Raw genomic sequence first — 19,924 nt, 5'->3', positions numbered from 1 at the left:
TTTAAAGCTTGTTGAAAATGCTACGAATCAAATTTAAATTGGTTAAAACTTCCATTCAACATCGATGCAACATTTTCTTGATGAATGGCGTTGAAACCGTTTGAACACTCCGTTCATGCAACATTTGCCCAACATCCGTTCAACTTTTGTTGAATGAATGTTGGGCAAATGTTGAATGAACGGGCCTTAAAAACACACAATAGACCGATCAGAATTCGATGCAAACACATGCAGCTTGTATAAAGCGCAGGAAAATGCATGCTACAGACCTACCAAGTACGACTTTGTGTTCACCCAACCATTTGTGACGTTTAGCCTTTGATTCTAAAATAACAGAAAGAAAAAAGACAAAATGTAACCTGGAAAAATGAATTCATTCATACTGAAACAGATGGGCACAAAGCAAGGACTCAGGACTAATGCTAAGCTGAATTTTAAGCTGTTAATCCCAGCCCGCGCAAGCTGTGTGTGACCGTTCTAGCTTTTGAGCATGTGTTCAAAATCCTAAACTGTGACCCATTAATGAAAACTACTTAGCACTGAGTATTTTCCTGTGATGCTGTTTATTATGCTGTAAAAGGTGTTACTAACGTTTGAGTCGGTGGATGAAATCCGAAAGTGTGACCATTCAAATGAAAGCTACTGAGCAGTATTTATTTATTTATACAGTACTTTCCTGTGGCGCTGTGTATTATGCTGTACGAGGTGTTTCTTACGTTTGGGCCCGTGAATGAAATCCGGAAGTGTGACCATTCAATTGCAAACACAGCTATTAAGCTGAGTACTTTCCTGCGTATTAAGGCGGTTTAACTTCGTTTGCGTGTGAACTACCAAAGTGTGACCATTTAAATGAAAGTTATGAATTGTCAAGCAAAACTCCACTTTAGTACCATTCATAATTCTACATCAGGTGGTTTTGACTTCTGAGTCTGTGGATCCGTGAAACTATACTTAGTCACCATTCAAACTAGAGCTATGAAGCAGAACGTTCCTGCGATACTATTTACTATGCTACACTATATAGGGCCATTTACGAGAAAAACAAGCCACAGCATAAATAAACAGCGTCTTAGCTAAATCGCAAACATACCGTATAAATGCGTCCAAAAATGACATAACAGGTTGCGACTTGAGGATGGTGCCTACTTCTGTTACTGCGCATACGTTCTGCGCATCTCGAGATACTCGGGTTTCCTATGGGTGGTGCCTACTAATACAGGGATATTTTTGCGCGGTTTAAAATGATGCGGAGAAAGCAGAACTTAGCAAGTGCTCTTGGAATCTAAAAAGAAAATTGGGGTAACCATGCACTTTTCAGAGATAATAAAGCTTCGCTCCAATTTGGAAAAAAAAAACGCCAAACATTGCTTTGTATTTTACTGTTTTTTGGAATAAATTTTTTTGCATAATTATCTCTACACAAAAACGCGTCGTTATCCCCAATTTTTTTCTTGGATTTCAATAGCCCTTGATGAGATCTGCTTTCCCCGCATGGTCAAAAATACTTCTTTATAAATTGGCACCGTTCTTAAGCCACGGCTTGGGTGAGCCTAACATTCGTGCACATTGTGGCTTAACTTAGCGCAACCCGCGGTCTTAATTTCTCTGGTATAAACCGCGCTAGTTATCTCGTATTACCTCAGCGCAGATTCCTGATGAAGCATTGCAGATTGACGCAATAGATGTGTCCTGAATCCTGTTCAGCCACCAAACCAACACACTGTTGTTTGACGCCCAAGCCACATTTGTGTAATAATGCTCACTGTGGATATAGAAGGAAAGGTGAACATAACAAAATGCTTAAAATTTTGTTATCAATATTCCCAGATCCTTCTGAGGACTTGTCAAGATATATTTGTGCAAGCTAATTAACACATCGACGGCAGTTTTCTATGATTTATACCCTTATAGACCATAAAATGAAGTCATAAAATGTTCGAAACTTAAACTGAATCACGAGCTGCAGGTGTGTGGTTTCAATGGCATTTAATAGCGTCATTTTATAGTCTTTATGAGTATAGACCATAGCTAGAAAACTGCCTTCGATGGGTTAATTAGCTTGCACCGATATGCCTTTGTAGATAGAAAACTGCCGTCAATTTGTCTTTTAGAATATCATGGGAAAAGTACCAGCCGAATTACTTTTATTTTCCGTTGAGAAAGCGCGCACGTTACATCTGACGTCATTTTCATTGTATTGTACTCTTATAGAAAATAGCTACGAGCCAATCAGCGCGCGGGAATTTGACAGTTTTATCTGTTCGGTTGCTTTAGTTGAAACATCTAAGGATAGATAGATACTTTAGATAGATAGATACTTTATTATAAAACACACCATTGCAGCCATAAGCTGAATTACGGGATATTTACAAATTTACAAAGAGAAAATAAGAAAATTATCTACATCTTAAAAACATGGCTAAAAATATAATAACAAAGAGGAAAAAAGAAAATATCTACATCTTATAGACATGGCTAAAAATAAAACTGTTCTTCAAACGCTCGGTCTTAAGCCGCACAAAGTTTTGGGAGACCGAATCTATTTTTCCGGATTTACTCCCGAGCTGTTATTGGATTTACAAAAATGCTAGCTGACCTTATTCCGTACTTATAATGGCATATTTTCCCAGTTGAAAACAAAAGGAATTAGGTCGAATTCGTTCTCTATAGTTGCCAATTTTTGAGCTGATATTTTGCCGAAGAAAACTGTACATTTTCTTTACGACCAAATTTAAAGTTAAAAGCAAAATAGCGCATGCCTCGAACAAGGGTCATTTGTCTAACCATATTCAGTAGACCAACGAGGGCTAGTTGAGAAAAATGGTAATTTTTAACTTATTTCGTTATCATTTTTAACTTATTTCAGAGAGTTAGCATTGGCAACAAATGACAACTAACCGTTCAAATCAGTGCTTAGGCCTAAATAGTGTAGATCACTGCTAAACCCTCAAACAGATGTCCCCTGCCTAAATGGAGCTCTATTCTCTCAGTTCCCTGCTTAACAAATGGGCTTAGGTTCTGTTCTTGTCTACGTCAGGGCTGTCACGATTGGGAATACTACATTGTGTTAACACCATAAGGTATCCAGCGTTTGGAGTATCCATTCTACGAACAATCTTAAAAGATAGCGTGGTAGCTTGACTTACACAGACTGAAACTCAGACGGCGGTTGCAGCACCGTTTTAGAAGGTACGTCGGTCAAATTCACCGGGAGATTTCGCAAGTCCACCAACTTCATTTTAACAACTGGATTTGGCGAGCCAGGTTTAGGGTAAGCTATTCTCTTTACAGTTGTGTAAAAGTCGGAATCCTTGCCATACCACATGTATGGGAACCACTTTACTTTGGTGTCGTTTGACTGAGCGAAAACGAGATAACGCCCATCTGGGGAAAACCACATGGCTGAATTGGTCACCGTGACGTCCTCTGTGAAGAAAGTTTAGAACCATGAAAACTTTAAATTTGCTTTGCAAAATACAATCATAAACTGCGCATCAAACAAGTACTGCTCAGTAGCTTTCATTTGAATGGTCACACTTCAGGATTTCATTCACAGTCTCAGTCCGCGAACAAAATCCTAACATGTGACCATTCAAATGAAAGCTACTGAGCAGTACTTTCCTGTGGTGCTGTTTATTATGCTATACAAGGTGGTTCTAACTTTTGAGACTGTGGATGAAATCCTAAAGTGTAACCATTCAAATGAAAGCTACTGAGCATACTTTCCTGTGGTACTGTTAATGCTGTACAAAGTGGTTCTAACTTTTTCAGCCTGTGAAGCTGCTTTCTTGACCCTTAAGGTTTGAACTGTGTCCTGAATCATTGCTTGATAGGGGCACGCGAGGAACCAGTTGACTGTTGAAAACAATTTCACATTCACTTTGGTTTTGCCTCACTATGCTCTGTGATTAGTCGGCGAAATTCGCGCCACTTTCTTCACCAATGAGAAGCCAAACCAAAACCAGTGGCAACTTTTTCTCGAGCGTTTTCCCGCGCTTAATGCCGATGACATGTGACAGGTGACATTTGCTTTGAATTTTGATTGGCTCCTAGCTCTGTTTGGGTCTGTTGTGATTGGTCAGCGTACGTTCAACTCCCTTTCTTGCGGACACCCTCTAGACCGCGAGTTAGTGTCCTTAACAGCGAGTGCGTAATAGCGGGAATTTATTTCAGTCAAACGTCAGGAATTAATTTCTGCCGGGGATTTAGCTGCTGCCCTTATTATCGGGGTGTCCGTAATAGCGAGGTGTCCGCAAGGCGAGAGTTGACTGTAATTGCTTTGGCTTTGGTTTTACGACACTCGATTGAAAATCCCTTTAAGGTCATGTTTTACTTACCTTCGTACACCCAATCAGGAACCCCGTTAAACAATTCATTCTCCTTTCCGTTGTTAGTAATTGAATGAAGCCTTCCTCCAACGGCTTTGTCCAACCAATAAATGTCGTTATCTTGAACCAAACCCTATGATAACACACCAGTCCAAAGATTAGATTTCAAAATAGTATTTACAATGTTTTGTATTTCGAGAAATCATGTTGTTAGCGCACAGGTTTATCAGGTAGGTAGTATTACCGTCGCTGAATAAAGTTTCTATCACGTTTCATATATTTTCTATAAATGACCTCTCAGCCAATCCAATTACTTCAAATGAGGAGTAAATCAATTATCGATAGTAAATTATCAGCTTAATCACAATCATTTGTTTAATTAAAAAAAAAAATTAAGGACGGCGCCTCCCTTTGCTACTGAGCATAGGTTCTGCGCATCTCGGGATGGTACCTACTAATACAAACGTTATCGGATTCCAAAAAGAAAATTGGGGGTAACCACGTATTTTTCAAAGATAATTGAGCTTCAACTTGGGGAAAAATGCCATACACTGTAGTGTAGTTTGAAGCTTTTTAGAAGTGTTGTTAATTGATTATCTCTGAAATATGCGTGGTTCCCCCTAATTTTCTCAGTTTTTAGATTCAAATAGCACTCGCTAAGATCTGCTTTTCCCACGTCATTAACTACGCAAAATTACCATTGCATTAAGAGGTATCGTCTAAACTAGGTCACAAAATGAACTGACTCCTGGAAAAATTACCGTGATCTGATTCCACACAATTAAAGAAAGCTTACTATGGAAGTGCCGTCGTTTGCCCACATAGCCAACTGGATCTGCTTATTTGGATTTGGCGACGTTACGCGAAAAGTTGTTCTAGCGAACAGAAAAAAGAGTTAGTTAAAGGAATCCTCCATTACTCTTGAAACAAAGTAATGCTAAATTGTTGAAAATAAATTTTGTTAGTAAACATAGAAGTAGGAATATTTTACTGTTTTTATCATTGATTTATACCGGTAAGCGATCCATGTCTTGTTCAATGTTTTTTGTTTTGTTTTAGTATTGCTAAAAATTCTCTGGGATTTAATAATATTCCTTGACCAACACTTACCCATTCTCCAGATAGTGCACATAGTAATCTGCGAAGAACGATCTCCGGTACAACTGAAAGATAATAAAACCACTTTGCTTAAAATATTAAAAAAAAATCTCCTGAGAGAAGATCACCCATTTCTTTTACTACAGCACTTAGCATTTGGCAGCCTCGTTCACAGTGAAAACGTTGGTGGCTACAGAGAGCTGACTATGTTTCTCTCTTGATGTCATACGGACCCAAGCAAAAAAATTCGCAATAAGCGTGTTTCCGCATAGAAAGTGTGAAGCAAATGCTATGAAGCTTGAGGTTGATGACTGAGATTTATCCCATGCCATAGAGAATACAGCGAATCAGAGAGCTAGAAACCCGTTACATATTCTGCGGTATACAACGGTTAGTATTCCACGAAAAAATCCTGGCGTTCCTCGCTCCCTACGAAGGCTTTTATACATTTAATGAACAGAACTTATTTATATTTTTTAGTTTTTTTTTATCACAATTATGTACTTTCAAGAAACGTTGCCAATCTGTTGAAAATGTTTTCACTGATTGTATTTGCTGTTAAAGCATTTGAAAAAGAGTGACGTTTTGTGTTAATTCAATGAGTGGCATGGGATAAATTAGTTATGCAAAGCTTTCTCGTGGTATACCGTGAATATCCCACTCGTGACTTGATTTTTCTTTGTATACACACTCGCCTAAAGGTTCATGTGTATACTAAGAAAAATCAAGTCACGAGTGGGATATTTCACGGTAAACCACTCGAAAGCACTGCATAACTAGTATGTATCGGACCTCAGCCTTCAGATCGCTAAATAAATATTTCCTTCTTTACTAGGCTCGATTACCAGGAAAGGAATTACCAGGAATTACCAGGAGGAAGGCTGGACCCGAGGAAGCGGCGGAAATCGAGCTTAGTTCTTTACCAGACTTTAGATGCTGGCTTGCGCGGAGAGGGGAGAAAATCAACAACAAACGTTGTTGTTGTTGTTTTGTACTAAGTCTTTTGGTTTCATATGTTCACATTCAACTAATCACAATCATATCATTTCTTTCCTGCCCCTCATAGCCCTCGCGCAGACACGTATGCTTTTTCCCTCTTACGCCGCGCCATATGAGGGAAGAATTCAGGGATTTTTAGCCTCGTTCCTAGGCATCAAGTTCGGCCGGGCGCCAAGTGAAAACTGGGGATGAATGAGGCTGGGAAGAATGCACACAGGTTAGTCACTTTCGGGAGACAAAATGACGTTATAGGTCACGCTAGAAAGAAGAATTGCGTTACATCGAGTTACCTTCCTTCTGTTGGAAGCCATCAAAACCCACTTTTCGTCCGGAGACGTCCAATACAACGTTACATTGTATTTTGACTAAAAGATAAAAGGAAACAACTAACTGAAGTCTATGTCATGTTTTCTTCGTCTACAGTCGGTAGTATAGCTAATATGGTCGATTCAAATGGAAGGTGAATGGTAAAGGAAAGATTTTTAAAGGTGCGTGACTCACAGACACACCTTCCCACTTGTGAGATAAACACAAGCATAAGCATAAGAAAAATCGTGTGGGAACGGCATGAAATGAGCGTGAGTTAAGCATAAGCATAAGCGCAAGAAAAAGAAACTTTTTCCATTCCTTGTGCTTGTGCTTATCTCACGCTTGTGCTTATTTCACAAGTCGGAACCGACGTGAGGTAAGCACAAGCACAAGCGAGATTAATCCGCCATCTTGGATCAGTTTCCAGATCTCCTCTAACGTTACTGCGCTTGCGTATGCCTTATTTTCTTGTGCTTGTTTCACATGTGAAAACGTCGCAAGTTTATGCTTGTGCTTATGCTTGTGCTTATGCTTGTGCTTATCGCAGTCGCTTAAGCTTTTAGGGGACATGTAGAACTTAAAGTACGGGACCCGAAATAAAGAAATTAAGTTGTTGAGAATTAATTAAGATTACCATGATATCTTTGGAAACGGGGAATCCCCTGGTGGTGTTCTTGGACAGATTCGTGACGGTTAAGTTTCCGTCTGAATACCGAAGAAACTCGTTATCTATGAAGAGAAAATGGAATAGTTAGAATTTAGAGTGTTGACAATATTGTTGATGCGGTTGTTTGTAATAACCATAAATACTGAAAAAATGGACACGATACCGTATGGAACGAAAAAACGTACAAGGTGTCTGCAGAATTTGTTATCTAATATATAGCAAAAATACCTCAGTTACTTCAGCTCAAAAGCCAGAGCAACGTAAAATGAAACTGTGATTGATGATGATTGTGGTCTCGACGAATGGGCAATGGACGTGTCCATTGAGGCCTGTTTAAACGGTTTTAACATTTTCTTCAACTTGCTTTCAACACTTTGTTGAACCAAATGTCGGGTGCGTTTGAACTAGTCTTTCAACATTGTTGAAAGTGCAAAAAAATGTTGAACGTTTGTTGAAAGGGTGTCGAATCAAATTTAAATTGGTTTTAAGCTTTCATTCAACATCGTTTCGACATTTCCTTTGTTATTAAAAATGTTGATTAGCGTTGAAGCCAATTGAAAGCTCAGATCATCCAACATTTGCCCAACATCCGTTCAACTTTGTTGTTGAAACCGTTTAAACGCGTCCTTACAATATAAAAATTGAGCTAAGTGAAGCTGCATACGTGCCACAGGCAGCCCAGGGCTAGCCTGCAGAACAGACAGTTTTTGTTTTACGTTTTTCAGGCGAGCGCGGAGCGCGAGACTTGCAAGACGGGAGGGTCGCCCCTACCGTCGCGCGTGACGCACGCTCCACGCTCGCCACGTGATTGCCTCTGCTCGCCTGAAAAACGCAGAAAATAACGCCTGTTCTGCAGGCCAGCCCAGGGCTCTCCTTGGAGGCCGGGTTCGAGGTGCACACTATCTTAATTTTTATTTGTTTTTACTGTTAAATTTGAAATACGTTTTCAGTTCTGTAAACCTCATAAGGTGTCCAACCTTGCTTTCGAGTATCCATTTTACGGAGGGTACAGTTATGACAGTAGCGAGTCAAACCCTTGTAAACATATTCTTCGATACAAGATACCTAAAAATCGTCGAGTTACGCAAAGTGGCCATTAAAACGTATTATACTCCCCACCGGTTCTTCCCTTCTATATTCTTTTAAAAGTCCTACTTTTCTCGATCGTCGCAGCCGGAACTCTTTAAACAGATCTGCTCCATTTCCTCTTGGGAGCAGAACTTTCTTCTCCGTAGAGGCTGCTTCATGAAAAAAGGAGCAAAAAGTCGCGATCGCAAGTGGGAAGAAAACCGGAAATGAAGAAAAATTGGTCGCGAGGGACGACGGGAAGAGCTTACCATCGTCCCCCGCGCTCCTCATTATTTCACCCTTTCCAGTCCTTTATTTGTCTCCACTCGAGCGCGAGAGAGGCCTATGCAGAGAAGAGAGGGCGCAGAAAGAGAGATACACGGGATCGGAAATGAGCGAGTGGGTAGGCGGGCCGGCTCTTTTCGCGCGCAAATGCGTGCTCTTGCGCCTAGTCTGCCTGTTCTTGCGATGATAAAAGAAATACTGTCTGTACATTCAATTGCCAACTCAAAAAACAAGTATATAAGTATTATTATTGGAATTTTAACTTTTCAAAGTTTATTACGGTGTGTTAATACTGTAGGAGAAACCAGATATTGGCATAAAAATAACATTTATTTCTCAAGGGAAAAACATTCTATTGTTTCGCTTCTCCAATATCCAATATGGCCGCCGTGAACACACTCTAATGCTCTGTGTTGTATTGTATTGCATTGTATCGTGAGTGTAAAATGACCGCTTGTAAGCCTCCTCAGTTATAAGCCCTCCCCCTTCCGCTTATAGGCCCATGATTATAGGCAATGAGGTTTTTCTATCTCGTCAGATACCGCTAAAGAAAGCTTTTAATGTTTGAAGAAGGTGTGGAGTTTTCACAACGCAGACGATTGACGATGATGAACAAGGCAATTTTGAAGTAGAAACCCTAAATTAACCTGGTGATGTGGAACTGAAATTAATAAATGTTTGATTTCGCTTTGTTATGTTCGGGTTAGTACTAGTGAGTTAAAATTAGAGTTTCGAATTTGGTCTTGTAAGTGAAATAAAGTACGTTTTGTTATCAGCTTGTTTCGAACGTTTTTTGTTTCATTCCGCTTATAATCCCTCCCTTCCCCCCCTCCCAGGATATAAGCCCACCCAAAAACCCTTTCCACTTTTTATAAGCCCACGACTTATAACAGGGATTTTACGGTATTTTGTTCATACCTGACATCCATCTAACAGAATATGGCCAGTAAGAATATTCGCCACTGAACATGTCGTCAAATCCAAACACCTTCCCAGGAGTTTTTCCAACAGAACCACCTAATAAAAAAGAAAAAGGAAAAGAAGAAGAAGAAGAAGAAGAAGAAGAAGAAGAAGAAGAAGAAGAAGAAGAAGAAGAAGAAGAAGCAATTTACCGGTTCAAGAGCATACCAACGAGCCCAAACCGCAAACATAGGAGCTTGGAAAAATACTCACGGAAGACACGCCATTCTTTTAGTAGTCACGCAGGAGCGTTGCGTGACTACTAACAAGCATACGCAGACAATTATGTTTTTCTAACATCGAATAACACATGTAGCTCTCTTTATTTAGAATATTTCAACTTTGACTTCATCGGTATTTTAGAAAAGAAATCATGACTGGGTTAACTCTTCCTGTTAGGATTGTCTTTCACTGCATTTATTTCCGCATTTTGTATTCAGGACGACTGTAATGGCTTTAGAAATGATTCATAAAATACCAGACCTCCACGCTCGCTCTAATTTCCTAATTTGTCTTCTCGTTTGTGTTAATTTTCTTTTCTATGAACCAAAATGAAATTCGCCTCAATTCGTGGTGGTATTAATAGTAAAAGTCACTTTAAACTTCAAATACCTTTTTTGAAATGTAATCTTTGGCCTGTGTTTATCCGTTATGGTATGTGAGAACATTTTTGGGAGCAACTAGACTACGGAGGTTGTGGGGAGGGGGGGGGGGGGGGGACGAAAATATTGATAGTGTCGGCTACGATTTCTAACATGAAACAGGCAGCAAGGAATATTCCTACTAAATGAGTCAGCCATATTTTCACGTAGGTTCGCTGTAATGATCTGTTATATGAAAGGAACGAGTTAAATAAACGTGGAAAAGCATACAATGCAAGATATGAGGTATTATGTGAAAATTACGGTTCACCGGCGAGTATGTGTAATACATAATGCAGTGACTGAATGGGGAAAACTGCTTCAGTTTTACTTGAAAAATTCGAATGGGGGAGGGGGTGGGAGGGTTCTTTTGGGTTGTAACTGTGTCAGCCGACTAAAAGAAACCAAAATTTAAAGGAACAGTACGCCCCCTCCCCCCCACCCCCTTCTGCCCCGCGCTCCCCATCCCCCCCGACGTCTGCTCCTGAAGAATAATAAACTCACCTTTCGTATCTTCTGTTTCGGATTTCTTGGACAGAGCAATTGCTAAGATGAGAGCAACGGCCAACAAGACACTCACAACTACCAGAGGAACACCAACCTTCGCAAACTGCGAACTTGTCCGCATTTTCACGAAGAAAATCGGAGTCAAGATTCAGATGTATAAACCTGTGTGCTCAGCTGGTAGCCGAACTGTTTGTGTATTGACCGAGTGATATCACTAATCTGTCAGTCTAGCAAAAGTTGTGACTGACACATGCACACTGTCAGCTGCTGTCTTCTGTGACCTCTTGCTCTTCCTGACGTTTTTGTCACGCAAATGAGTTGGATGAAATGCAAATCGCGGAAACCGTCAGTATACGCGGCGAGCACACCACTTGAAAACACAACAGGCCTTATCACAGCTTTCGACGCCATTTTGACGAGTAGGCAAACACGTCTTGAAATAACAGTGTGTGTATGGAAACTGAAAAATTCGTGAATTGGAAACTTTTGGCACTGGGAAAAGGATTTTAAGAAGAAAATTGGAGGGATGTAGCTGTGCCAGAAAGCGTCCAGTCGTGTTTTGAATTTTCCACACATTTCCCTGTATTTTTTTACCGCGAACTATTTTTAGTAGCAGTTCACGGCTGGTTCGCTATACAGACAAATGTATGGAAAATTCAAAACACGACTGGACGCTCTCTGGTACAGCTATATCCCTCAGATTTTTTTCTTAAAATCCTTTTTCCAGTGCCAAAAGTTTCCAATTCATGAATTTCTCAGAAGCGATGTTTTATGAAAATTATTTGACATCGGATTTCCATACAAACACTGTTATTTCAAGACTGTTTACCTTCTTGTCAAAATGGCGTCGAAAACCGTGATAAGGCCTATTAACAAAAATTACTTGCAGCTTTCGTAAGAGAGCAAAGTTAGAATTTTCAAACAAGTGGTAAAGGAGATGTGACACTCGTTTTGGCAACAATGAGCTACAAGCACTGTAGTAGTATAGAACACTTCCAAGACATCTGTGAAAATTCCTCGTGCCCTGGGGAAGCTGCTCGATCTCGATGCTCTTTATAAATTGCAGGACTTGCATAGTTGTTTTAATTTCGTTGTAGCGATACTTTTGAATCGATTGGAAGGCAATCATGGCGTGTTCACAGGCTAGCAGTCTTACTGCGAGCACAGCCGAACGTCACGTTGTCAGATTTGAGTGTCACGATCATGAGTTGCGCAATGGTGTAAATATACAGTAAAAACCCCCGTATAAGAACCTGGACTTTTTAATTTAGCCTAAACAGGTTCTGGTATAAATTGTACTTAAAGCAAATTTAGGCTACCAAGGTTCTTAAAATAGGTTCTTATATTTTCATTTGAATTTCATTTACATATATTATATCATCTCATAATACAATATAAATCATTTACACCATAATGCCTAAAAGCTGTATAGTGCAGGCGTAAGTTTTCTGAAATGCCATTTCAAAGTTGATACCAAGAAAATCTTGGGACAAATACAGTACATTCATAACCAGTTCCAAGCAATCAACCTACAGTTAGTATCAGATATCGATGATGACGTTAATTCAGCAGTTCAAGTTCTTGACCTATACACTTTTACAGCAACTCCACGGATAAGAACCTAACTTAAAATTTTAGCCTTAATAGGTTCTTATGTGAAGGGGGCTTAAAATGAACATTTCAGCTTAACAGGTTCTTAAAACCCAGGCTCTTATACGCGGGGTTTTACTGTTATCAGTATCAGAGTTTGCGGGTGATGGGAGTTTATGAACGTGTTTTGGAAAATAAAAAGCATGAATCAAACAAAAATGTCTCTTTATTTATTACTCTCCAACTGTTCGATTCGTGTTTTTTATTTTCGACTCCTGAACACGTTCATAAATCCTCCAGTTCATAGTAAACTCCGTTCCCGAATGAAGGAAAGAAATAGCCATGGAGTACGAGTTGCAGGCCTTACACCATTTTAAACCAAAACTTATGCTTATTGCTTCAGATGTATGACGACGGAACGTTAGACTTTAACAGAGCTGAGCCGCTTTGGATTTCTGCGAACTCATCCTAAGGTCAACTCATCATTCAAACTTGGTTATAAAGTTACCGCATAAAAGCAGGAACGGCGGACTGGTTTTGTTCCTGATTCATTACAAACGATTTCCAGCCGTTTTCGGAGCCCGCGCTGCTTGCCCCACACGACGTTGGGAGGAGAATGATACCGGACTCCCAAAACGGCTGGAAATCCAGCATATCTCTCAATGTGCTGTACAAAAACACAAAGGTGAAAGTGGTTTCTCATATCTATTAATCTTAAAGTTTCATTAAACTACGACAAGCTCTTATAAATTGGTGAGGGTAAAAGATGGAAAGAGTTTGCGGAATGATGTGTGGAATGGCGTGCGGAATGGCATAATTATGCAAAATACGATTTACGTGGGAGATAAATTAACTGAAGAGCGCGTCATGTTTTAGCGCCAATTTTATAAGAGCAGCAGCTTTTTTGATGCTGCGGACTCTTGCTAAATATTAACAACAATTCGAGGATTTGATCGTCTGATTGTTGATTTGGAAGAAGTGAGGGAAGACGAAAAAGCGAAAAAGCGAAAAGGAAAAGCGATGAAAACTGTTTATAGTTTTCGCATTCAAGGAGCTATGAGTAAATTCGTAGTAAATTAAATTTCATGTTCACTTTACTCCATGCGACTTCGGTTGACAAAAATAACGTGGCAACGTGAAGTCTTCTCAGGACAAAGATTGATCCTTTACCGAGGGCAAATAATAAACATTTTTTTCTTTTTTTTTTTTAAACCCTCGGTAAAAGATCAATTCTCATGCCCTGTATGCTCGATGATTCATTTATCATGAGCGGGAAAATGAACAACAATTTGACCAAAATGCATTTTTGATAAGAATAGTTTTCACAACCTTTCACACAACCAGTGTCGATAGTTAGACACCATACTTGTCATCCGCTTTTTTGCTCTAGGGCTTTTTCGCTTTTAAATCTCATTTTAGGTTGGGACGTCTGGCACTGAAAGACCTTAATTAAAGACGGATATGTTTAGTTCGATAACGCGTAACTGACTATAGCTACCTGAATCGCCGTATTAAATAGCTAGGTAGCTAGCTCAGCAGCTCAACAGTGACTTGCGTACTCGTCGCTCGACGAAAATGTAAGGTGAGAAAAAGTAGAACATATTTTTCCCATGAGTTGTACAAATTGTAACCGTCAAAGAGTGATAAAATGACCGAGTTTAAATGCGACTTCGGTTGACAAAAATAACGTGGCAACGTGAAGTCTTCTCAGGACAAAGATTGATCCTTTACCGAGGGCAAATAATAAACATTTTTTTCTTTTTTTTTTTTAAACCCTCGGTAAAAGATCAATTCTCATGCCCTGTATGCTCGATGATTCATTTATCATGAGCGGGAAAATGAACAACAATTTGACCAAAATGCATTTTTGATAAGAATAGTTTTCACAACCTTTCACACAACCAGTGTCGATAGTTAGACACCATACTTGTCATCCGCTTTTTTGCTCTAGGGCTTTTTCGCTTTTAAATCTCATTTTAGGTTGGGACGTCTGGCACTGAAAGACCTTAATTAAAGACGGATATGTTTAGTTCGATAACGCGTAACTGACTATAGCTACCTGAATCGCCGTATTAAATAGCTAGGTAGCTAGCTCAGCAGCTCAACAGTGACTTGCGTACTCGTCGCTCGACGAAAATGTAAGGTGAGAAAAAGTAGAACATATTTTTCCCATGAGTTGTACAAATTGTAACCGTCAAAGAGTGATAAAATGACCGAGTTTAAATTAAAATTTCTCACATAATAGTTTTGGCCTTGGACTGATGTTATTTCTCCAGTCTGGTGTTGCTTTTTGTGCAATGGTGTAAGGCCTCTCAGCCTCAACTACACTGGTGGACGGAAGAGTCCAAGTAAAAATGCCGTGGAAAGAAACTGGGCCTCCAAAACAAAGCAATTATGACATCGCCTTGAAGAGGATGTATTCCGCGGAGAAGTCGTTTAAGAAGAAAGACTGCTTTGAAGTCGTGGATGAAGAAGTTCAGAAACTGGTGGAACAAGGCTTTGTAATCAAAGTACCATGTGAAAACGTTGATCATGATTAACCAGAATGGTACATGCCTCTCCAAGCCGTGTTTACTCCAGAGAAAAGCACAAAAGTCAGACTTGTGTTTGATTCATCTTCTAAGGGACACAATGGTCTCTCCCTGAATGATCGTCTAGATAAGGGGCCAAATTACATCAACAGTCTGCCCAACGTTCTAACAGCATGGAAATAGGATGAAGTTGCGTATGCTGAAGATATTCGGAAGATGTTTAACCAGGTGTTGGTACACCCGGATGATCAGGTTTTTCATAGATTCCTGTGGAAAAAGAATCAACATGACCCTCCCACCGTCTACCAGTGGCTCAGAATAAACTTCGGTGACAAGCCAGCTCCCGACATTGCTTCGAACGCAATCAACATCCTAGCCAAAGCTTCACAAGATGAGTTCCTTGAAGCAGCAAAGGAACTTCAGGAACGAACATACCTTGACGACATTGGCGGATCCAGGCCAACTACTGCAGAGGCCAAGCAAGTCACAATTGCTATCGACGAAGTGCTCGGAAAGGGTCAGTTCCAGATTAAAGCGTGGCACTCAAACAGTTGGGAGGTTGACCAAACCAGTGGTGAACGCCATACAGATTTGCTGGGTCAAAGGTGGGACAAGCAAGAAGACACATTTGCTCTAAAGAAAGATTCAGTTATACTGAATGAAGTGTTCACAAAAAGATCCTGCCTCGCTCTACTAGCCCAGGTGTGGGACCCTATTGGTCTCGTAGCACCCGAAACACTTAAGTTCCGAATTGACCTGCAAGAGCTGCGGAGTGCAGGATACGGTTGGGACGACATCCTCCAAGAAGCAACACAGCACAAATGGAAGGAGAATGAAGAAGCGATAAATCACCCTCTAACCTTCAAATATGACCGTAAGCTGAAGCCAACGGAAGCAATCGGTCCGCCTCAAGTACATGGCTTTGCAGACGGAGGAGAACTGGGGTATGGAGCTGCCATTTTCCTTCGCTGGAAGCTTCACATTGGAAACCATCAATGCGTACCGGTGATCGTCAAGCCCTTTGTCGCCCCACTGAAACAAGAAAAAAGTCCCTCGAATAGAACTCTTGAGGTGCCTAGCACTTACAAGGATTTACAATACGTGCCAAGAGGCGTTGGCCTTTATCAATTTTGAAGATTAATATTATGACAAGACCTTCTGTTTAGACTCTCGAACTGTCCTGACGTGGATCAAGACCCCACCTCGAGAATTCAGACCCTTTGTGTCAGTTCGAGTTGCAGAAATCCAAGAAACTGTGGGATCCGAACAATTCCGCTATATAAAGTCCAAGTACAACCCAGCAGATGCCCTCACTAAAGGAATTGCGCCTGGTGGACTCGAAGCCTGGATGTCAGGACCACCGTTTCTTAAGTTGCCAGAAACTGAATGGTCTCAATTTCAAGAAGATGACCAAAGTCCTCACCAGGAACGAGCAGACACTTCCAAAGAAATGAAGACTGCAATGAAGCACAAGCAAGTTGACAACAGAGACAAGAATAACAGAGAGTTTCATGCCGCCTCCGTTCCTGACGAAAAGGAGGAAAACCCCATCTTCTGCTTCCTATTGCAACGATGCTCCACATTCAAAAAGATCCGCAGAGTCCTTGCTTATGTGCATCGTTTCGTTGAAGTTACAAGACACAAGGCTGTACTTTAAGGTTCCCTGACAGTCCAGGAACTCAAGCGCTCAGAATTACAGCTTTTGAAATGGAGTCAGCTCCACATAGATTTGCAACATCTTGATGAGACATTGATCGCCAAAACAGACGATGAAGGGTTGATTAGAGCTCATGGCCACCTTGAGAATGCCAGGATCCTGCCAAAAGACATGAGAAACCCTGTCGTTCTGCCCAGAGGTCATAGAATAGCGATTCTCCTCTTGCATCACCTGCACGGGAAACGAGGACACTGCGGCTACAAGAGCCTGATGCACGAAACAAGACAAACTTATTGGATTATTGGGCTTAGAAAAATGGCTAAAGCCATTGTAAGCAAGTGTGTTGTCTGCCGGAAACTGCGCAAAAAGCCCCTCGATCAGTTAATGGGTCAGCTGCCAAGTTTGCGAGTGGCGGCCGGTTTTCCCCCATTTTCGAACACCGCTATGGATATGTTCGGACCATTGCAGATCAGATTGAGCACTCTCCAGGAAGCTCAAGTTGTGATCTTCACATGCACAACCACCAGAGCAGTTCACTTGGATCTCGTAACTGACAAGTCATCGAAAGCCTTCTTAATGGCGTTTCGTCGATTTGCGTGTCTGCGCGGCCATCCAAACGTCTTCTGGTCTGACTGTGGCTCAAACGTCATAAGAGCACATGAATACCTGGGAGAAGTGATGCAAAACTGGGACATCCCCAACATACAAAGCACCCTTTCAGAGGAATTTTCCTGTAATTTCGAGTGGCAGTGGAACACCCCGCATGCAAGCCACCAGAGCGGGGTTGTCGAGTCTCTAATCAAGTCCGTCAGACAAGCCCTGAACAGCGTGTGCAAGAACCAGGCGTTCACTGAAGAGCAGGGGAGGACATTCCTAGCTGAAACTGCCTACATGGTTAACAGCCGACCCCTCTACCCAAGCTCTGATGACGTCTCGGAAGAATCACCCATTACGCCGAACGACATCCTGATCGGACAACACAACCCTCCTTCTCAGCCAGAGCAAGAATCCAGAGTTAATCCAAGACATTTACTGAGGAGTGTTCAAAACAAAGTTGGCGAATTTTGGGCTTGCTGGATGAAGTATTTTGCGCCAACACTGCTGCCGCGGAACAAGTGGTTTAAGATGAAAAAGAATGTCGAAATCGGCGATTTAGTCCTCGAGCTTAATCCAAACTGTAAGAGGTCTCAGTGGGAGATGGCACTGATCGTCGACACCTACCCTGGCAAGGATGGATTGGTCAGGAAGGCGCGCATTAGGACCCAGAATGGCGAGTATGACCGCCCCATCCACAAATTATGCGTTATTGCGACGAAGCAAGAACTTAGTGGAAATGAACAATAATATAAAGACTATATTACTCGAGAACGCTGAACTTTTTATAAGATTTAGTTGAGTTAAACTTCGTGCTAATTTGATCGCTGCTCAATTAGGGCCCTAATTTCCGCACTGGGGCCGAGTGTTCTGCACTTCGTTGACAGCTGTTTGTAATTTTAGCCTTTTTTTATTATTGTTTTTCTTAGCGTGCGATAAGACCTGTCACGCGAGATTCCCGCCATTTTTATCATATTTAGCCAATCATATTATAGCTCGCTTGGGGACTAGCGTGATCAAAAAGATCGAACGAAGAGAGAGAGAAAGAATCCTGTTATTGCAAACAGCGCCGGTGTTCGCGACTTTTACAAAGGAACAATAACCTGTCTTAAGTGGGATTACGCCTTACAGAATTGTAAGTATATCAACAATTTTATAGAGAAAGTTTGCTGTTGAAGTTTCGTAATACAGTGATGCAGGTGGACCAGTCGCTGAGAGATAAACCGCTCAAAACGGCGTTTGGAAGCACTGAGAAGCCTTGAAAACACAGCAAAACACACGGGGTAGGCTTTTTCAGACGTAATTACATTTTTTGTGCGTTTTTGTTGGAATATTGTTTTCTAGTTTTCGATTTAATTTTAACGCCATACAAACTCTTATATCACGCTTTGGTGGCCTGTGACAAAACTAAGAAAAGGACAAACCGTACAACGTTTGGACTTCCATGGTTGGCATTAGTTTTTCTATAACTTTGGTCACTCATTCGTCCTTTAGCCAATTTATCGATCTCTCTTTTTCTAGTAAAATAAGACATACAGCTTCTTAAGTTTTGACTTTGTCTCACAAGCTGTTACCGCGCTATGCAAATTTATTCATTATTTTCTCTTTCTTTGATTCTCTCGTTGTCGCGTGCGTGATGTAATTTAGCTTATTTTTCGTATAAGTTCAGTTAATACTGTATGTATTTACTGTATTTGTCGTTGTTTCGTATCGTCGTAAAGCTTCAACATCAACTTCTGACGGAAATTACATTGGAGGCATTTCGCTAGCTATTGCGTATGACGAAGACGCAATTTCAAGGCTTAGTTGCAGGGTGGCTACGTGGGTGACTATCTCTGCGATCTTGTCCCGAAAATTTCAATTCTGGCGACTTTTTTCTTGCGATGTTTCAACCTGTCGCGTCGCCAGTTCAAGAGTGGCTACACGTGCGACTTTCATCTCGCGCTGGCGACGCGACAAACTTCAAAAAAAATCGCATCACCTGCACGAGCAAACAATCGCTCGTGCAGCCGCGGCTTAAGGCGAAAAATGAAAATACAATCGCTTGCTTACGAAAACTGCCGAGCACTAAAATTATAATATTTTTCAGCATGGTTACAACAACAAGACGAATTTCACAGAAAAATTGAAGAAATGACACTGTTGGAACTAAACAAGTGTCTCCAAAAGTTTTATTTGTCTGCAAGAAAGCGAGACGGTACTTTCTACAATAGGAAATCATTTACCGCGTGACACGCGAGATTTTAAAATTTCAAACCATTTGGCGGTATATTGGTCCACTAGTTATTTAGCTTGTGTAGTATATACTAAAACAATTATTCACCTCAGTGTCGGTGAAAGTTGCGGATATTATATCCATCACAATTCACCTCCACTTCGGTGAATAATTGTTAATTATAATTTCGGGATAGAGCTAGACGAGGCAAGTTCTTCGTCTTGCCAAGACGAAGAACTTGCTCATGCTGTTTATGGCCCTACGAAAAACCGTAAATATTCCGAATGAAGCGATTAGTTTCCTCTGATTTCAAATGTGTGTACATTGTTTCGATTTGAGAAGTCTATTACTAAAACCACGTGGAGTTAAAAGGCATCAACTAGGACGCATTGCTCATTGTGAATTATCCCCCTTGCCGATGCGTCGATGTTCATCGAAGCCTGACAGAGAGGAATACTTGACTTTGAATTAAACT

General features: G+C 40.9%; 3 protein-coding genes across 3 annotated transcripts in view; 2 read left to right on the top strand and 1 right to left on the bottom strand.

Moving 5' to 3' along the window:
• LOC146472381 (dipeptidyl peptidase 4-like) overlaps nucleotides 1–11,076 on the bottom strand; it is a 28,659-nt gene extending 17,583 nt beyond the window's left edge. Inside the window, exons 1-10 of the mRNA XM_085119782.1 lie at nucleotides 10,860–11,076; nucleotides 9,673–9,771; nucleotides 7,369–7,463; nucleotides 6,716–6,790; nucleotides 5,439–5,491; nucleotides 5,125–5,203; nucleotides 4,338–4,461; nucleotides 3,147–3,426; nucleotides 1,639–1,762; nucleotides 274–324 (exon numbers count right to left, since the gene is read on the bottom strand). Of these exons, the coding sequence (XP_084975908.1) occupies nucleotides 274–324; nucleotides 1,639–1,762; nucleotides 3,147–3,426; nucleotides 4,338–4,461; nucleotides 5,125–5,203; nucleotides 5,439–5,491; nucleotides 6,716–6,790; nucleotides 7,369–7,463; nucleotides 9,673–9,771; nucleotides 10,860–10,983 (1,104 nt within the window). The 5' untranslated portion in view covers nucleotides 10,984–11,076. The remainder of the gene's footprint in view (nucleotides 1–273; nucleotides 325–1,638; nucleotides 1,763–3,146; nucleotides 3,427–4,337; nucleotides 4,462–5,124; nucleotides 5,204–5,438; nucleotides 5,492–6,715; nucleotides 6,791–7,368; nucleotides 7,464–9,672; nucleotides 9,772–10,859) is intronic.
• A 3,730-nt stretch (nucleotides 11,077–14,806) lies between these two features.
• LOC146472380 (uncharacterized) lies at nucleotides 14,807–16,640 on the top strand. Its single transcript, XM_085119548.1, has 3 exons — nucleotides 14,807–14,953; nucleotides 15,212–16,054; nucleotides 16,137–16,640. The coding sequence occupies exons 1-3, from the start codon at nucleotides 14,807–14,809 to the stop codon at nucleotides 16,638–16,640; spliced, it is 1,494 nt and encodes a 497-aa protein (XP_084975674.1).
• A 315-nt stretch (nucleotides 16,641–16,955) lies between these two features.
• Nucleotides 16,956–17,984, top strand: LOC146472379 (uncharacterized). Its single transcript, XM_085119547.1, has one exon. The coding sequence runs from the start codon at nucleotides 16,956–16,958 to the stop codon at nucleotides 17,982–17,984; it is 1,029 nt and encodes a 342-aa protein (XP_084975673.1).
• Nucleotides 17,985–19,924: the final 1,940 nt, after the last annotated feature.

The sequence above is a fragment of the Pavona decussata genome, unplaced genomic scaffold, assembly GCF_977016875.1.
Source record: "Pavona decussata unplaced genomic scaffold, jaPavDecu1.1 SCAFFOLD_100, whole genome shotgun sequence".
Classification (NCBI taxonomy): Eukaryota; Metazoa; Cnidaria; class Anthozoa; order Scleractinia; family Agariciidae; genus Pavona; species Pavona decussata.
This window is presented reverse-complemented; position numbering and strand designations above follow the sequence as displayed.

Coding starts and splice junctions, on each gene's coding strand:
- LOC146472380 (XM_085119548.1), top strand. CDS start 14,807: ATGCCGTGGAAAGAAACTGGGCCTCCAAAACAAAGCAATTATGACATC. Junction 14,954..15,211: donor AACTGGTGGAACAAGGCTTT/GTAATCAAAGTA, acceptor ATGTTTAACCAG/GTGTTGGTACACCCGGATGA. Junction 16,055..16,136: donor CCTCGAATAGAACTCTTGAG/GTGCCTAGCACT, acceptor TATTATGACAAG/ACCTTCTGTTTAGACTCTCG.
- LOC146472379 (XM_085119547.1), top strand. CDS start 16,956: ATGGCTAAAGCCATTGTAAGCAAGTGTGTTGTCTGCCGGAAACTGCGC.